The sequence below is a fragment of the Sciurus carolinensis genome, chromosome 14, assembly GCF_902686445.1.
Source record: "Sciurus carolinensis chromosome 14, mSciCar1.2, whole genome shotgun sequence".
NCBI lineage: Eukaryota > Metazoa > Chordata > Mammalia > Rodentia > Sciuridae > Sciurus > Sciurus carolinensis.
Genome location: NC_062226.1, coordinates 38256903 through 38270720, shown reverse-complemented (window position 1 = coordinate 38270720; position 13818 = coordinate 38256903). Strand labels below are relative to the sequence as shown.

The window sequence follows — 13818 nt, the reverse complement described above, 5'->3', positions numbered from 1 at the left end:
CCGCCAAACGCCAGTTCGAACGCCCGCGCACCCGCAGTCCCGCACGGTCGACCAATGGGCATGCAGGGAACCCGCTGTCGCTCATTGCCTTCTCCTCTAGGAAACCAATCGGGGATCTGAGAAGTCAGCGGGAGTAACGCCCAAATCTGTCCTTTGACCAATCAGCCTGCCTGAGCGAAGATCTCGCGACATTTCCAGCTCCTTTTACCCAATGTTGTGGTCTTCCGAAGTGCAACAGAGCTGTCTTGATTGGCCGGCGTACTCCCAGCCTCAGTTGAGGCTCACTTCCTGCCTCCTTCTTGCTTTGGGTGAGTAACCCTGAGGGCTATCTAGTTTTAGTTCTCCCTGGTGAAACTGGGTCTTGGAGTGATGGGCATCAGCCACTAACTGTCGTCGCTGCAGGGTCAAATGTGGACAGGGTCTTCTTCGACCTGGCAGGCCAGATAGCCGCTCGCAGGTCCTGTTTGCCTGTCTGCACCGGGAGAAGCGGGTACTTAGTGGGCCTGTGAGCCTTTTTTGCCAGCGTGCAAAAAAGGGGTGCATGGTCAGAATCCCAGAGACAATGAGCAGGAGGGGGTGGGGGTAGGAAAAATAGCAGAATAAGACAGAAAGTATTAACCTATGTACATATGTGATTACATGAAAGGTGTGAATCTACATTGTGTACAACCATAGAAATGAAAAGTTTTACCCCATTTGTGTACAGTGAATCAAAATGCAGTCTTTTAAAAACAAACAAACAAACAAAAGAATCCCAGAGACAGGCGAGGTTTGAGTTTAGGACTTATCGGCCCAGACGCTATACCTTCTAGTCCCTGGGACTCAAACTCACTTTGTTGTCACCCGTTAAACCTCGCCTGCTTTCATATGAGATTTTGTTTTCTAATTGCTTCGTTTTTTGAATGAATATTATCATGGTCATGTTAGCAGAAGTGGAGAAAATCACTCAAGCCGGACGCAGTGATGCATGTGTGATCCTGCTATCTAGAGGCTGACGAAGGAAGACCACAAGTTCAGAGGCAATTTAGGAGACCCTGTCTGAAAATGAAAAAAGTAAAATAAACGGGGGCCGCTGGGGGTGTACCTCAGTGGTAGAGTGTTTGCCTAGCATGAGGGAGGCCCCAAGTTCAATTCCAGCATCTCAAAAACAACCAAACAACAAGACAGTTCCACTACCTTAAGGGAAAAAAAAAAAAAAAACCAAGGCGGGGGCATTAACAGCTTAAAACTGAATGAAATCCCAAGGTCAATTGTAAAACACTAAAATGGAAGTGGTTGTTAAGAACTGTAGTTTTAGGCCAGTCCCAGTGACACTTGTAATCCCAGTTACTAGAAAGGCTAAAGCAGAATCTCAAGTTCCAAGCCAGCCTCAGCAAATTTAGGGAGACAATGTCTCAAAATAAAAAGGACTGGAAATATAGCACAATGACAGAGTTACCTGCCTAATGTGCACTCAGTCCTAGGTTGGATCCCCAGTACCACATCAAAAAGAAAACAAAAAGTGCAGTGATGTTGGGAGTCAGGCAGACCTAATTTTAGAATGGCTACCCAGACACATCTCTGAGCTATAGTTTCTTTATTTTCTCTTGAAAAATGGCAGTAATACCTCAGTGGGTTGTGGCAAAGATTAAGTGAAACAATGAAGGTAAAGCATTTGGCACAATACCTGGCAAGAAGTAACTTATCAAAAAATGGTAGTTATTATCCTCCCAGTTTAAAAAAAAAAAAAAAAAGTTCAAGGCTTCTCTCTGCAACTTAGCAAGACCCTGTCTCAAAATAAAAATAAATCAATAAAATTAAAAACTGAGGATGTACCTCAGTGGTAGAGCTCTCCCTGGGTTTAATTCCCAGTACCAATGGAAAGGGAAAAAAAAGAATAAATACACTAGCCAGCTTGTATACAACCTATGGTACTTAGTAACTGACTTCTCAGTTTAGCTCAAAATTGTCAGTTAAACAAATAAGGCAATTCTTACTAATAAGGAAACAAATCCATTCTTTAAAAGAATTTTTTTCCTTGTATATATATTAAAGAAAAATTTTCTTGTTGGTCCTTACCCTTAAAGAGTATACATAGTGTATACCAACTGTTTTACAGAAAATATGAAAATACATTTCCCAACAAAGACTAAGAGTATCCCATTAAAACAGAGAAGCTTTCATCTTGATCTTTTATGATACAGGATTAAGAATGATTCAACATATATTCAGTACTCTGATATGTCATACCATGTATATATAATTTTAAACTCTACAACCATGAAAAGTAGATGTTAACTTCATTTTACAACAGAAGAAGTATCTTGCTCTAAGTAACAACTATTAAATTCAAGGGCTCTCTTTCTCATTACAAAGCCAGCATACTTTTCTGTGTTGTGGTTTTCTGCTTTTGATTGAAAGAGGATGAAATGCTTGGAATACTAGATTGCAAGGGCATGTTGAAAAGGTAAACTTACCCAAACTGGAGGGAAGTGGGTTGCAGAAGTACCTATAATGGGAACAAGTTCTTTTTCTAATAGAAAATTTTCATGTTGGGAAAAGAAGAGAGGGGATGAAGTAATCATTGAACTTTAGACCCATTTTCCAGTTACCTTGTGGACAGTCTACAGCCCTTCAAAGTCAACTTGTTCTAAACAGAAGTTATTAGCTTTCATTCTACCCCTTTCTCTACACAGTCACTGAAACCATACACCTCTTTCCTTTCCTTTGGATTTATAAAATCTCTTTCTCATTTTTTTTTTCAATTTTATTTGAAAATTGAAACATCATTTTTTTTTTCAATTTTATTTGAAATATCACTCTAATTCATCCCCTTTTTTCCTTTCTCACAGCCTCTACCTTAGCTGGACTGTTGAAATAGGCTCATAATTAGTAGGTCTCTTTGCCTGAAGGCTTTCCTTATAGTGTTCTTCACCTTGCTTGCTGTCAGAATGTCTTTGTAAAATGTCAACTGACCAAATTATAGCCCTGCCTAAAACCATTCAAAGGCCTCATTGCCTACAGAGTACAAGTTAAACTATCAGTAGAATATTTTGTGCTTAAGGGTCTTTGTACTCCTTCCTTTGCCTGGAGTGCCACTTGCCTGTACCTTTATTCTGCTGGTAAACTGTCCATCTTGATATCCTTATGGGGTATACTCCTTGGACCTAAAGATCCTTCTTGGCTATCTTACCATCTTACTTATACCCTTATGATGCACAAAACACACTAATGTGTCCATTTGAATGCCTTCCACTTTAGGCTGTGAACCTCTAGCACATCTGTGTTCTGTAGTATTCAGCTTTATATCTACCCTTCAATTCTGTCACACTGCCTGTCACATATGACATGTTCAACACACATTAGATGAGTAAAGGAATCCCTTCAGGCTCTAATACTAAAATTCCCCAGTCTGCTTTCTAGAATTGAACAGCAGATGGCACCAATAGGCCACTTAACAAATCTCTAGAAAAAATTTTATCCCAATCTTGTCTGGTTTTCGCCTCATCCTAGAAGCCAATATGCTATTACAGGTGGAATCTCCTGTTTCCTCCCTTAGCCAGATAGCAAAGATTGCAAAATGACTCAGCAGTTTAGTCTCTGAGAAGAAGGAAGTGACAGATGTCCAGGGAAAGGTACAGTTGAAGAAATATTTTCTTTGTTTAAATTTACTCATGTAGTTAGGGATTTTTCTTTTTCTCTTCTTTTGCTACTGTTTTTGTTACAAGAGAGAACTTTATTCATGAATGTGTGTGTATTATTACTGTCCATTCCAAAAGAGAAGAACTGCAGAGAAGACAATTATATGGAAAGTGAGAAAAAGCTCAGTAATCACATGGGGTTGCTTGTAAACTGCCAGAGTTGGCCTTCCTCCCCAAGTGGCCTGGGATAATTTTCTGGACATCGGGGTCCTATTTTAGATCCTTATGTGCTTATCCAAGGGTAACATCAAAGGTGTGCCCGGTATTTGGTGCTTCTGATCCCAAAGCTATTGATTATGACTTTGAGCATTTGGTTTTAGGTTCCTCCTTTCCAGAAAAGAGCAATAGAGACATAGAAACCCTTCACTGACAGGCATTTTTAGGACCTTAAGCTACACTTTCCCCCTCCAGAGTCTTTTTGGGCACCTGGACCTGCATTTACTGCTTCTCCCACATTCAGCCTTTTTGGTGGAAAAGATTTCAATGAGGCATCTTAAGCAACCTCCAGATGAATAGAGATTAAAGTCTAGAAATTTCAAAACTGGAAGTGATTTTTATAAATCATCTGTATGTCCTCTGTCAGGGCTTTTTGTGCCCTAAGCCCTATTCTTTCATGGTAAGCAGAGCAGTTTAAAGGGGAGGGGAAAAAATACAGACTGAAGTTAGATTGATTTGGATTCAAATTCATTTACAGGCCAGCTATGCCCTTGAGCAAGTATTTAACCTTTCTTAATATTTCAGTTTCCTCATAAAGAGATAATAACACTTGTCTTGAAGGGTTGTCCTGAGCATTAGAAATGATAATGGTCAAACCCTTGTATGGTATATGACACAGTATTGATGCTTAATTGACAACGTGGTAGCATGAAACACTGTACAAAGGGATTTTAGACTATGGAGAAAAAATCAGGAGGATTTGGGGAGCTCTTTCTATCTAAAGGCATATTTGTGGGGCTGGAGTGTAGCTCAGTGGTAGAGTGCTTGCCTAGCTTGCACAAGGCCCAGAATTTGATCCCCAGCACCACTAAATAAATAAATAAAGGTATACTTCTAAGGGCTTTTGGGGTTGAACTATGCTTGCAGTAGCACTCTGATTAATTTGATGAAAACATTGGAACACATCTGCTTAGCCGTTTATCTGTAAATTCTTTTTTGGCACCTAGGTTCTAAATCTCCTAGGCTGTCAGTGAATTGCATGTATAGATAAAGCCAAGAGCACTTTTCCTTAGCTTCTGGAACCTTTTGATGACATTGAAGGGTTTTTTTGGGGGGTTTTTTTTGTTTGTTTTTTTTTTTTTTTGGTTTTGTTTTTGTTGTTCAGGTTCTTTCTAACCACCTTAGGCACTCTGCCACTTTTCTGAAGTGTGAATTGCCTGCTGTCAGCCTGGAGTTCTCACCTCTGCAATCCTGGCTGCAGGCATATTTGCATATTGGATGCTGTGTTCTTTAACCCCCTGAGGTTTGAATGGGCTTGGAGTCTGTGTGTGAAAGCTGGCTCCTTTCAAACCCCTGGACAGTTTCAGCTCTCTGGTCTCCAGAAAAACAGAAACCCCCCAACAATAGCACCATTGACTTTTATGTAAATGGCACTCTTCAGGAAAACACTGGGCTATTTCCCAGAGCCCCAGAACATACTCAAACATTTGTTTGAGTGGGAGGTAGGGAGAAAGTTCTGTTGAGTCAATGAACATCTGTTGAGAGCTGCTGTGCTGCATCCCAATGAAACAGCTCAGTTTGTCTCTTCCTTGCCAGAGGAAGATTTACCAACAAGAGATTTATGGTACGAGGTATGCACACTTATGATTGCTTTGTTCTGTTACTTTAGCTAAGTTGGAACTACATTTCCCAGGATTCCTTTCCTGTCTGATTCCAGGCCAGTATTGATCCCAAAATTTTGGGCAAGATTTGGAAAGGCTGAGGAAGGAGGATCATAAGTTGGAGTCTAGCCTGTGCAATTTAGCAAGACCCTGTCTCAAAATTTAAAAAAATAAAAAGGACTAAGGATATAGCTCAGTGGTAGAGAGCCATTGGATTTGATCCCTAGTACCGGAGGTGGGGGTTGTATTTAGAATACCATGACAGAGGGCTATTAAAGATGTGGAATAGGGAAATATTACAAGTCTATGAAGATTTGGAAAGCTGAAGTAAAGTAGCATCTAGTACACTGAAGGACAGATCTGGGTATCAGGCATAGGGCCAGTACATATACTTTGACACTGATCTGCTGGCTCACCTTATTGGCAAAGGACACATCCAAACCTGTAACTCTCTCAGATCCTATGGAATCTCCCCTTCATCTCCTCTGAATCCTGGGTCATATGTGCATTCAGCTTTGTGGTAGAGGAGGTCCAGCTTCTGCAGGTCATCTGTGTCTCTGAGCTTAGAGATAGTGACAGGTGTCAGTTGGTTCTCATGAATTGCAGTTGTCCTCAGATCTAAATTTGTTCTCACAGATTTCAGTTCATTCTTTCTCTCCTCCACTTCACATCCTCTTTCTTCCCAATTGCTGGTATCACCTATAGAGACTTCAGGCCCACAGCAGATGTGAGTTAGCAAAGTTGCATGGATTTCTCTACCAGCCTTCAAAATTGTTACAAGGAATAATCCTTATAATAAATTCTTAATCTTCCATTACTCATAGCTCTGCTTCTCTGTCTGAACTCTATAGTAGAAGTTTGTCAAGTGATTAGAAACCAGAAGGCTTCACAAGGAAGGTGACATTTGAGCTACTTCAAAAGGGTAAGTACAAATTCGTAAGTATGGCCTGTGTGGGGATGGAGGAATTCTACCAAACATCTGGCTTAAGCCAAGTAATTGAAAAGGGCAATGAGGAGTTCTCCCTTTAGAAGCATTATACTCTCCGTGCGTCCAAAGCGTAGGTGGAGAGTGAACATTTAATTCAAGGTCTTCTGGTCCATTTAGATGAAAACTTGGACAGTCTGGTTCTTAATTGTGTCACCCCTATATGTTGGCATCCACCAAGATACATCTTGCTAGGTTGTACCCTTGTTGCTGCCCTAAGATTCTCCCCCACCCCCCTACTCACCACATAGGAAAATATTGGCCTGCTGGCCTCTCCAGTGGTTCCACATGACCACCCAGTGCCTATCTATCTTGTCTCCCATTGAAGCATATTTATGTTACCATATTGTACTGGAGATGGTAGTGTTGTGGAGAAGTACTCTGGGGCTTCCTATCCCAGGCAAGGCACTGCATCCTCTAGTCTTGGATCCCTAAACTTATCTATGGGCTCCAACAATCATTCTGTGGGACTATACCTGAGGCAAGAGCTAGGTATGTTACATCTCTCACTTTCTAATACTCTCTGAGTGTCTATAGGAGGAGCAATGGATCAATTAGCTGTTTCACCCTGAACTGTGAACCAGTAATTTTGAAATCTGTTTTCTTCTGCAGTAACAATAACTTCCAGCTTCTGGAGTAGGAAAGTTCTCAACATAAATAAGGAGTCCAGGAAAATAGAACACGAGTGTTTAATAAAAGCCTATTGCTACTTTACATATGAATTTTTAACTCAAAAGATCTCATTCTTATTATTCTGAATCATATATTTTTTACTTAATATCTTAATTTCTTTTCTTATAAGAAGTACACTTAGTTCTAACCCATTTTTAAAAATACCTTCAATATTCTGTCTTATAAATATACTTTATTTAATGATGTCCATATTGGTATGTATTTGCTTCTGCCTTTCTTTTTGATACAGAAGATAAGTTGGTAGTGCAGAACTTTATCTATACACCCTAAATATGTATTTCCGTGAGAGTGCCTAAAAATGGCATTGCTAGGTGTAAGGAAATGTGCATTTTATATCTTGATCATTATTATAAAACTACCCTACTGAGGAGATATGCCAATTTATTCTTTCTCCAAAAGCATATGAGAATAACTAGGTGTGGTGGTACCTGTAATCCCAGTGACTTGGGAGACTGAGACAGGAGAATTGCAAATTTAAAGCCAGCCTCAGCAATTTAGCAAGACCCTAAGAAACTTAGCAAGACCCTGTCTCAAAATAAAACATAAAAAGGGCTGTGGATGTGGCTCCATGATAAAGTGCCCTGGGTTTACTCCCTGGTCCAAAAAAAGAAAAAAGAGAGAGAGAGAGAGAGAGAGAGAGAGAGAGAGAGAGAGAGAGAGCGCGAGAGAGAGCGAGCGCGAGCGAGCGCGCGCGCATAGACCATTTCAAAACCCCCTTTGAGTTCATTTCCAATCCTTAAAAACTTACACATTTGGAAAGGTTTGGGGAGGGGCAGAGATTTAGCTAAGTGGTAGAACACTTGCCTGGTGTACCTGAAGCCCTGGGTTCAACTCCTAGCACCACCAAGAAAAGAGAAAGAGAGAAAGATTTGGAAAAGTCTTTACATTGGGTTTTTTGTTTGTTTTGTTTTTTGGTGAGAAACTGATCTTCCCTAAAGTAAAATTATCATCTATTAGCAGTCCTGAGGGTTGCCCTAGAACCGGTTTCAGTTTGGATCTGATTTTTATTATGCCTTTGACAGCCTCCAGCTCATCTTAATTGAGCACCAACAAGAGAGCCATGGAGAATAGCCACTCCTACTCCAGCAGCCCTCCGTGCATCAGCTCTGCTATCTCTGAACATCAGCTGCCTTTTCTGCCCTGCTGACACAAAATGAGTCTTATCCTACTTGGGTCACTCTCCCAGGCCTTCACTATATTTGGGATATGTGGATTTCTTTCAGTTCTGCCATCCCTCATTAGGGTTTATCCTTGCTATTCCCTCCCCCTGGAACATACTCTCTCCCCTCCTTCCCTTTACTAATTTACCTTTGATTCATCCTTTGCTCCTGAAACATCCCTTTTGGGAAACCTTCCATGATCTTTCATACAAGGTCAGGTTACCCATTATATATTATTCCTTTGTAGTATTTATTGGCAGGTTTTTAAAATTATTTATTTGATTAAAGTCTGCCTCTCCCATGTGATAATTAGCTATCTTAGGGCAAAGGCAGCTACTAGGTGCCTAGTATAGTTGACTCTGTATCCAGGGGTTCCATATCCACAGATTGAAACAACCACAAATCAAAAATCCTTTTTTCAAAATTGTGTCTCATAAACATGTACAGATTTTTTTTCTTATTATTAACTAAACAATAAGGTATAACAATAATTTACCTAGCATTTATACTGTATTTGGTATTTTTAAAATATTATTTTATTTGTCAATGGATCTTTTTTATTTTATTTATTTGTATGTGGTGCTGAATATTGAACCCAGGGCCTTACACATGCCAGGCAAGTGCTCTACCACTTAGCCACAACTCTGGCCCCTGTATTTGGTATTATAAGTAATCTACAGATGATCTAAAGTATGAGGAAGGGAGCCGAATGATGGAGCACTTGCCTAGCATGTTGAAGGCCCTATGTTCAATCCCCAACACCACTTAGTAAAAATAAAACATGCAGGGAAATGCATAGGTTATATGCAAATCCTAGGGCATTTTATATAAAGAATTTGAACATCTGTAGAGTTTGGTATCCCTGAGGGTAGGGATCCAACCTCCCTTCAATACTAAGGGATGCCTATACATAATTGGTGCTCAGGATTGGTTAAGTGAATGAGTAACAAATGTTTCTTTAGCAGAGCCTTATGTAAAAGATCTTCAGTATTTTTTGTTACCTTGATTATATGTGTCCCTTCAGATAATGAATTTTCTGTTCACTTGTGCAGATATTTTTACTTTTCTCCCTTCCTTATCTTTTTTGTTGTTACTGACTTTTTTAATGAAAAAATCTTTATTGGATTGCTGGTTTTAAAATTAATAAGCATTCTTTGTAAAATTACAAATATCACAGAAATATATATAGTGGCAAATTAAAGTCTCCCCATAATTGTATTTTCTAGAAACATGAGGTCTATCCCTCTAGACATTTTTCTATACATATAGAAATCCATTGAGTGCTTATTGTGTACAAGGCACTATTCCAAAGCACTTTATAAAAAATTAAATCATGTAATCCTCACAGCAACCCTTTCATATAGAACTATTATAATCCCATCTCAAAGATGAGGAAACTGAGGAACAGGAAGTCACACAGCTAATAAGTGTCAGAACCAGAACCTGAACTCAGGCTACAGATTCATGCTCTTGACCACTGTTAGCTTCTGCTGAGGTAGGAAAAAAGACTTTCTACTACATGTATGTCTTGTGTACTTTGAATTTGGACCATGTAAATGTATAACATATTCAAAAACATGGATAAAATTAAAAACTAAAAAATTAACAAGTTTTTATGGTACACCAAACTACCTGTCTTAGATGACCCCTCTGAGTCATCATTATTGGGGTGTCTGTACTTTAGGGGCTTAGGATATGTGTGAAGGAAATGGGATTGTGGGTTTGATGATACTTGCACTGCATCTTTCCCATTCCCATTATCACTGTTTCAGTGGATCTGCTTCTAAGAATCTTTAGACTCATAAATACACATGAGCCCTGTATGTTATGGGGAGACCTGGAAGACTAGAAGTAGAGGCTACATTGACTAAGAGTAGTTTCCAGGATCCTGCAGTTAACACAAAGGTCTGTCCCTAATTTCTGAATTCCTACCATTGGCCTTTGGCATGCTGCTTCTTTAAGTTATAAGATCACTGTTAGTATATTACTCTCCAGCACCACAGTGCCACCTTCCAGTTGTGGGTCCTCCTGTTGTAACTTCCCAATGTCCTATATTTTCTTCATTAAGTTCTTAGATAGATCATGGCCCTGAGAGCATGTGGCTTGATCATCTTCCGAAGACGCCTTATTCCCAAGGTGGACAACGATTCAATTGAATTTCTACTGCTGCAGGCATCAAATGGCATTCATCACTGGACTCCTCCCAAAGGTGTGAAACCAGAGGGCCTGGCCTTTAGGGAAATGCCAAGTGTTGCTTAGGAATCCACCCTGCCAGGCCTTCTCTAAAGCTTGTTTCCCATTGACTGTACAGGAGGAACTGGTGGGATAAGCAGAAGGCCTTGATCCTTTCTATGTACAAGGTCTGCAGGCCAAAGCAAAGCTGAAAATAGAACTCTGTGATTACATCTTGGGGCAGAAGCAGCATCTGGTGTTTTTGTATCATTCACCAGATCTCTGTGGTGAATGATGGTGTGGGAGAAAACCACTGGACTGGGAATAGGGGGTATTGGAGTTGAGTCATGACTGGGCTATATGCCCACCTTTCTAGGCTTTTGAGTTTTCATCTGTCAAAGAAGGGGTTGACTAGAAAATTCCAAGTTTTATTCCAGCCCTGTATTGGATTTCATTTGATCAAGTTCCTTTGAGTACTTGTTCAGTGTCTCCTTCACTAGGTTTTACTTTTGAGCTAAACATCCAGAGAGTGTGGCTCCTGGAGTGTTTCTGAACCTACTATGTTTTGAGTTAGAAGCACAGAGAAGGTGGGCTCCCTGATTATGTATTCATCTGCAGTCCCTTACAGAAGTGGAGGAGTAAGGGAATCAGAGGGCCCTTCTTAGATCAGGAGGTTTTGAAGAGACCTTGGGATTGCTGTTTGACCAGCCACCTATGGCCTGGGTCTATCACTCTGCATCTAGGATAGAGTGGTCAGTTATCTAAAAGGCTGAACAGTAAAGATTAGTGGTCTGGGATCTTCAACAGGCCAAGATCTGTTTGTAAGCTGACTGGTTTTTATCCACTAGCATTCCTGATCTCACTTCTAAGAGTAAGAGATTTCATTTCCTCAGATGGTCCCGAAAAATAAGCCAGTGTATGTAGGGAGAAAGAGGGGAAAGAAGTCATCTGGGACTTAGACCATTGGAATGGTCTAAGTGGGCAGGAACAGACTGGCTTTGGCCCCTGTGGGGATGAGGAACCCCAAGTCAATGGCCCCCAGGCAGAAGATGGCAGGGTATGGGATAGGGAAGGATAGACAAGGATCTAGGGTTGGAAGGAAACAAGGAAATGATAATAAGGAATAAATCGCACATTTTTGTTCCACTGGGAAGAAACAAGGTGGAAAAGAAAAGTGTCACAAATACTATGAATAGGAATATTCACACTTATCTCCTGATTACCCAGTCACACTGCATGATCCTCTCATTAAAGGATGCCAACAGCTCTCCTAATAATTTCCTGCCTGGACGTGGGGAGAAGTTACCCTATTATCATTGAATATCATTGAATTCTGGAAGGAATGTGCTCAAACTCCCACATCCCTGAGGGGAGGTAGAGCAACCTGAATAAGTGTCACCAGTAATCACCAGCATCCTCCCACTTTGCTCCCTCATTACCTATCTTTGTGTACAGAGCTAAAATGGGTTCCTCAAGTGCCAAGTTCCTGGTTTTCTATGCAGCAGCAGCAACTGACTATGAGCATTTTATGTGGACCCTGGGAAGGGGAAGTACTAGGGTACAGCTCCATCGCCAAGCCAAGAGGGTGACAGCTAAGAGTTCCTGCTTCCCCTGAGCTCCAGGAGGCTCCCCAGCAACTTGCCAGAACCATGAATAGACAGGTTACCAGAACCTTCCCCAGTGTTTCTGGGCCCCTCGGGGCAAGCTGAGAATTTGTAGGAAAGGCCTAGGCATAAAGCTGAGGGCCACTCTGGTCTGCAGAGCCTCAAGTTCTCCTACAACAGTTTCTTGGCAGCTGTCTGCTTGAATTTCAGTCTCGCCAACAAATTTTCTTAGAACTGGCTCTCAACTTGTCCTTAGTCTAAGTTCCCATCAGGACTTTCTCTATGAAACTGAAATCTGGCCTTGCTCAGTAAGAAAGATGAAAACAATTTGGAAAAAAGCCTTAATGGCTACTTGGAAACAGCTGTTGGTATAGTGTTTCAGGGTTTTGAGTCTGTTGGCCCTGGAACTTCGGGGTCTAACTGTAGATAGTGTTATGTCCTCACTGGAATATAGGTGAAGTATTCCCTGTTACTAGTCCCCATCCTGCCAAAACGGGACTGCCCCTTGGAAATTGCTTCAAGGTCTCTAAGGGAAGAGTCCCTGAGAGCACAGGAGAGAGAGCTGAGAGAGACTGTCTTGCTTACCATCCAAAAGCAGTATTCTAAACTTGATTTGCCAAACACATAGTTTGTTTTGTTCTCTTCAGAGAAAATGGAGTGGGAAGTGGGGATTCCTCAGATCCCAAGAACCAGACATTACCTACCTTGCACCCCTTCCCAGGCACGGTAGGATATTACCAATCTTTAGACTTCTTTTAGCCCAGGAGCTCCCTAAGACCCTATCTTCAAGTCATCTAGCCTGGAAAAATCCAGCTTTGGGTACTATTGAAGATTCCCTTCTTTTCTCACTTTTAACCAGGCCATGTGGACCCAGGAGAGAATGACTTGGAAACAGCCCTGAGGGAGACTCGGGAGGAAGCAGGCATAGAAGCTGACCAGCTGACCATTATTGAGGGGTTCAGAAAAGAGCTCAATTATGTTGCCTGGCAGAAGCCTAAAACAGTCATTTACTGGCTGGCAGAAGTGAAGGACTACAATGTGGAGATACGCCTCTCCAATGAACACCAAGCCTACCGCTGGCTGGGGCTGGATGAGGCTTGCCAGTTGGCTCAGTTCAAGGAGATGAAGGCAGTACTCCAAGAAGGACACAAGTTTCTTTGCTCCACAGTGGCCTGAGCTGACCAGAGCAGTCATTTGCTTCCGTAGGATCCTCGAGCCTTTGGAAACAAACCCTCCCCCTGGGTCCAGGGAAGGATATGCTGGCCTTTGGCTTGTTATAGCCAAGAGCAGAAGGGTTAGCGAAGTCTGCTTAAGATTGTCAGATGAGAACAAGTAAGAAAATTAACTGAGCGAAAAGACAAAGGAAAAGTAAAAAAAAAAAAAAAAATTTAAAGGCCAAACCCAGTAAGTGCATTCTTTTACTTTATAAATAAACCTCAAGTAGCTTATCTGTCCTAACCTGTGCGTTTATTTCTTCGACTCTTGCCATTGGTGGGGAGAAGAAAGCTAACGTGAATCAGAGCCCTGATCTTAACCAGAAGAAATCCTACGTCCACACACTCTACCCTAGAAAAGCTAAGGGCCTTGGAGTCAGAATGAGAGAGACCCAGCACTGCTAGGGTGGTCCTTCTACTTCTAACTCATGCATCCCACCCCCGACCAGTGTTCCTGAGTCTGTGCACTGTAGTCAGGATTTCTAAGCATGTA

At 41.3% G+C, this 13818-nt stretch overlaps 1 protein-coding gene across 1 annotated transcript; it reads left to right on the top strand.

The window, feature by feature from the left end:
- The first annotated feature begins 185 nt into the window (after positions 1-185).
- Positions 186-13545, top strand: Nudt2 (nudix hydrolase 2). The gene is made up of 4 exons (XM_047524986.1): positions 186-308; positions 6322-6419; positions 10404-10544; positions 12971-13545. Exons 3-4 carry the CDS (start codon positions 10418-10420, stop codon positions 13285-13287), a joined length of 444 nt encoding a protein of 147 aa, XP_047380942.1. The 5' UTR covers positions 186-308; positions 6322-6419; positions 10404-10417; the 3' UTR covers positions 13288-13545.
- Positions 13546-13818: the final 273 nt, after the last annotated feature.

Coding starts and splice junctions, on each gene's coding strand:
- Nudt2 (XM_047524986.1), top strand. CDS start 10,418: ATGGCCCTGAGAGCATGTGGCTTGATCATCTTCCGAAGACGCCTTATT. Junction 10,545..12,970: donor TCACTGGACTCCTCCCAAAG/GTGTGAAACCAG, acceptor ACTTTTAACCAG/GCCATGTGGACCCAGGAGAG.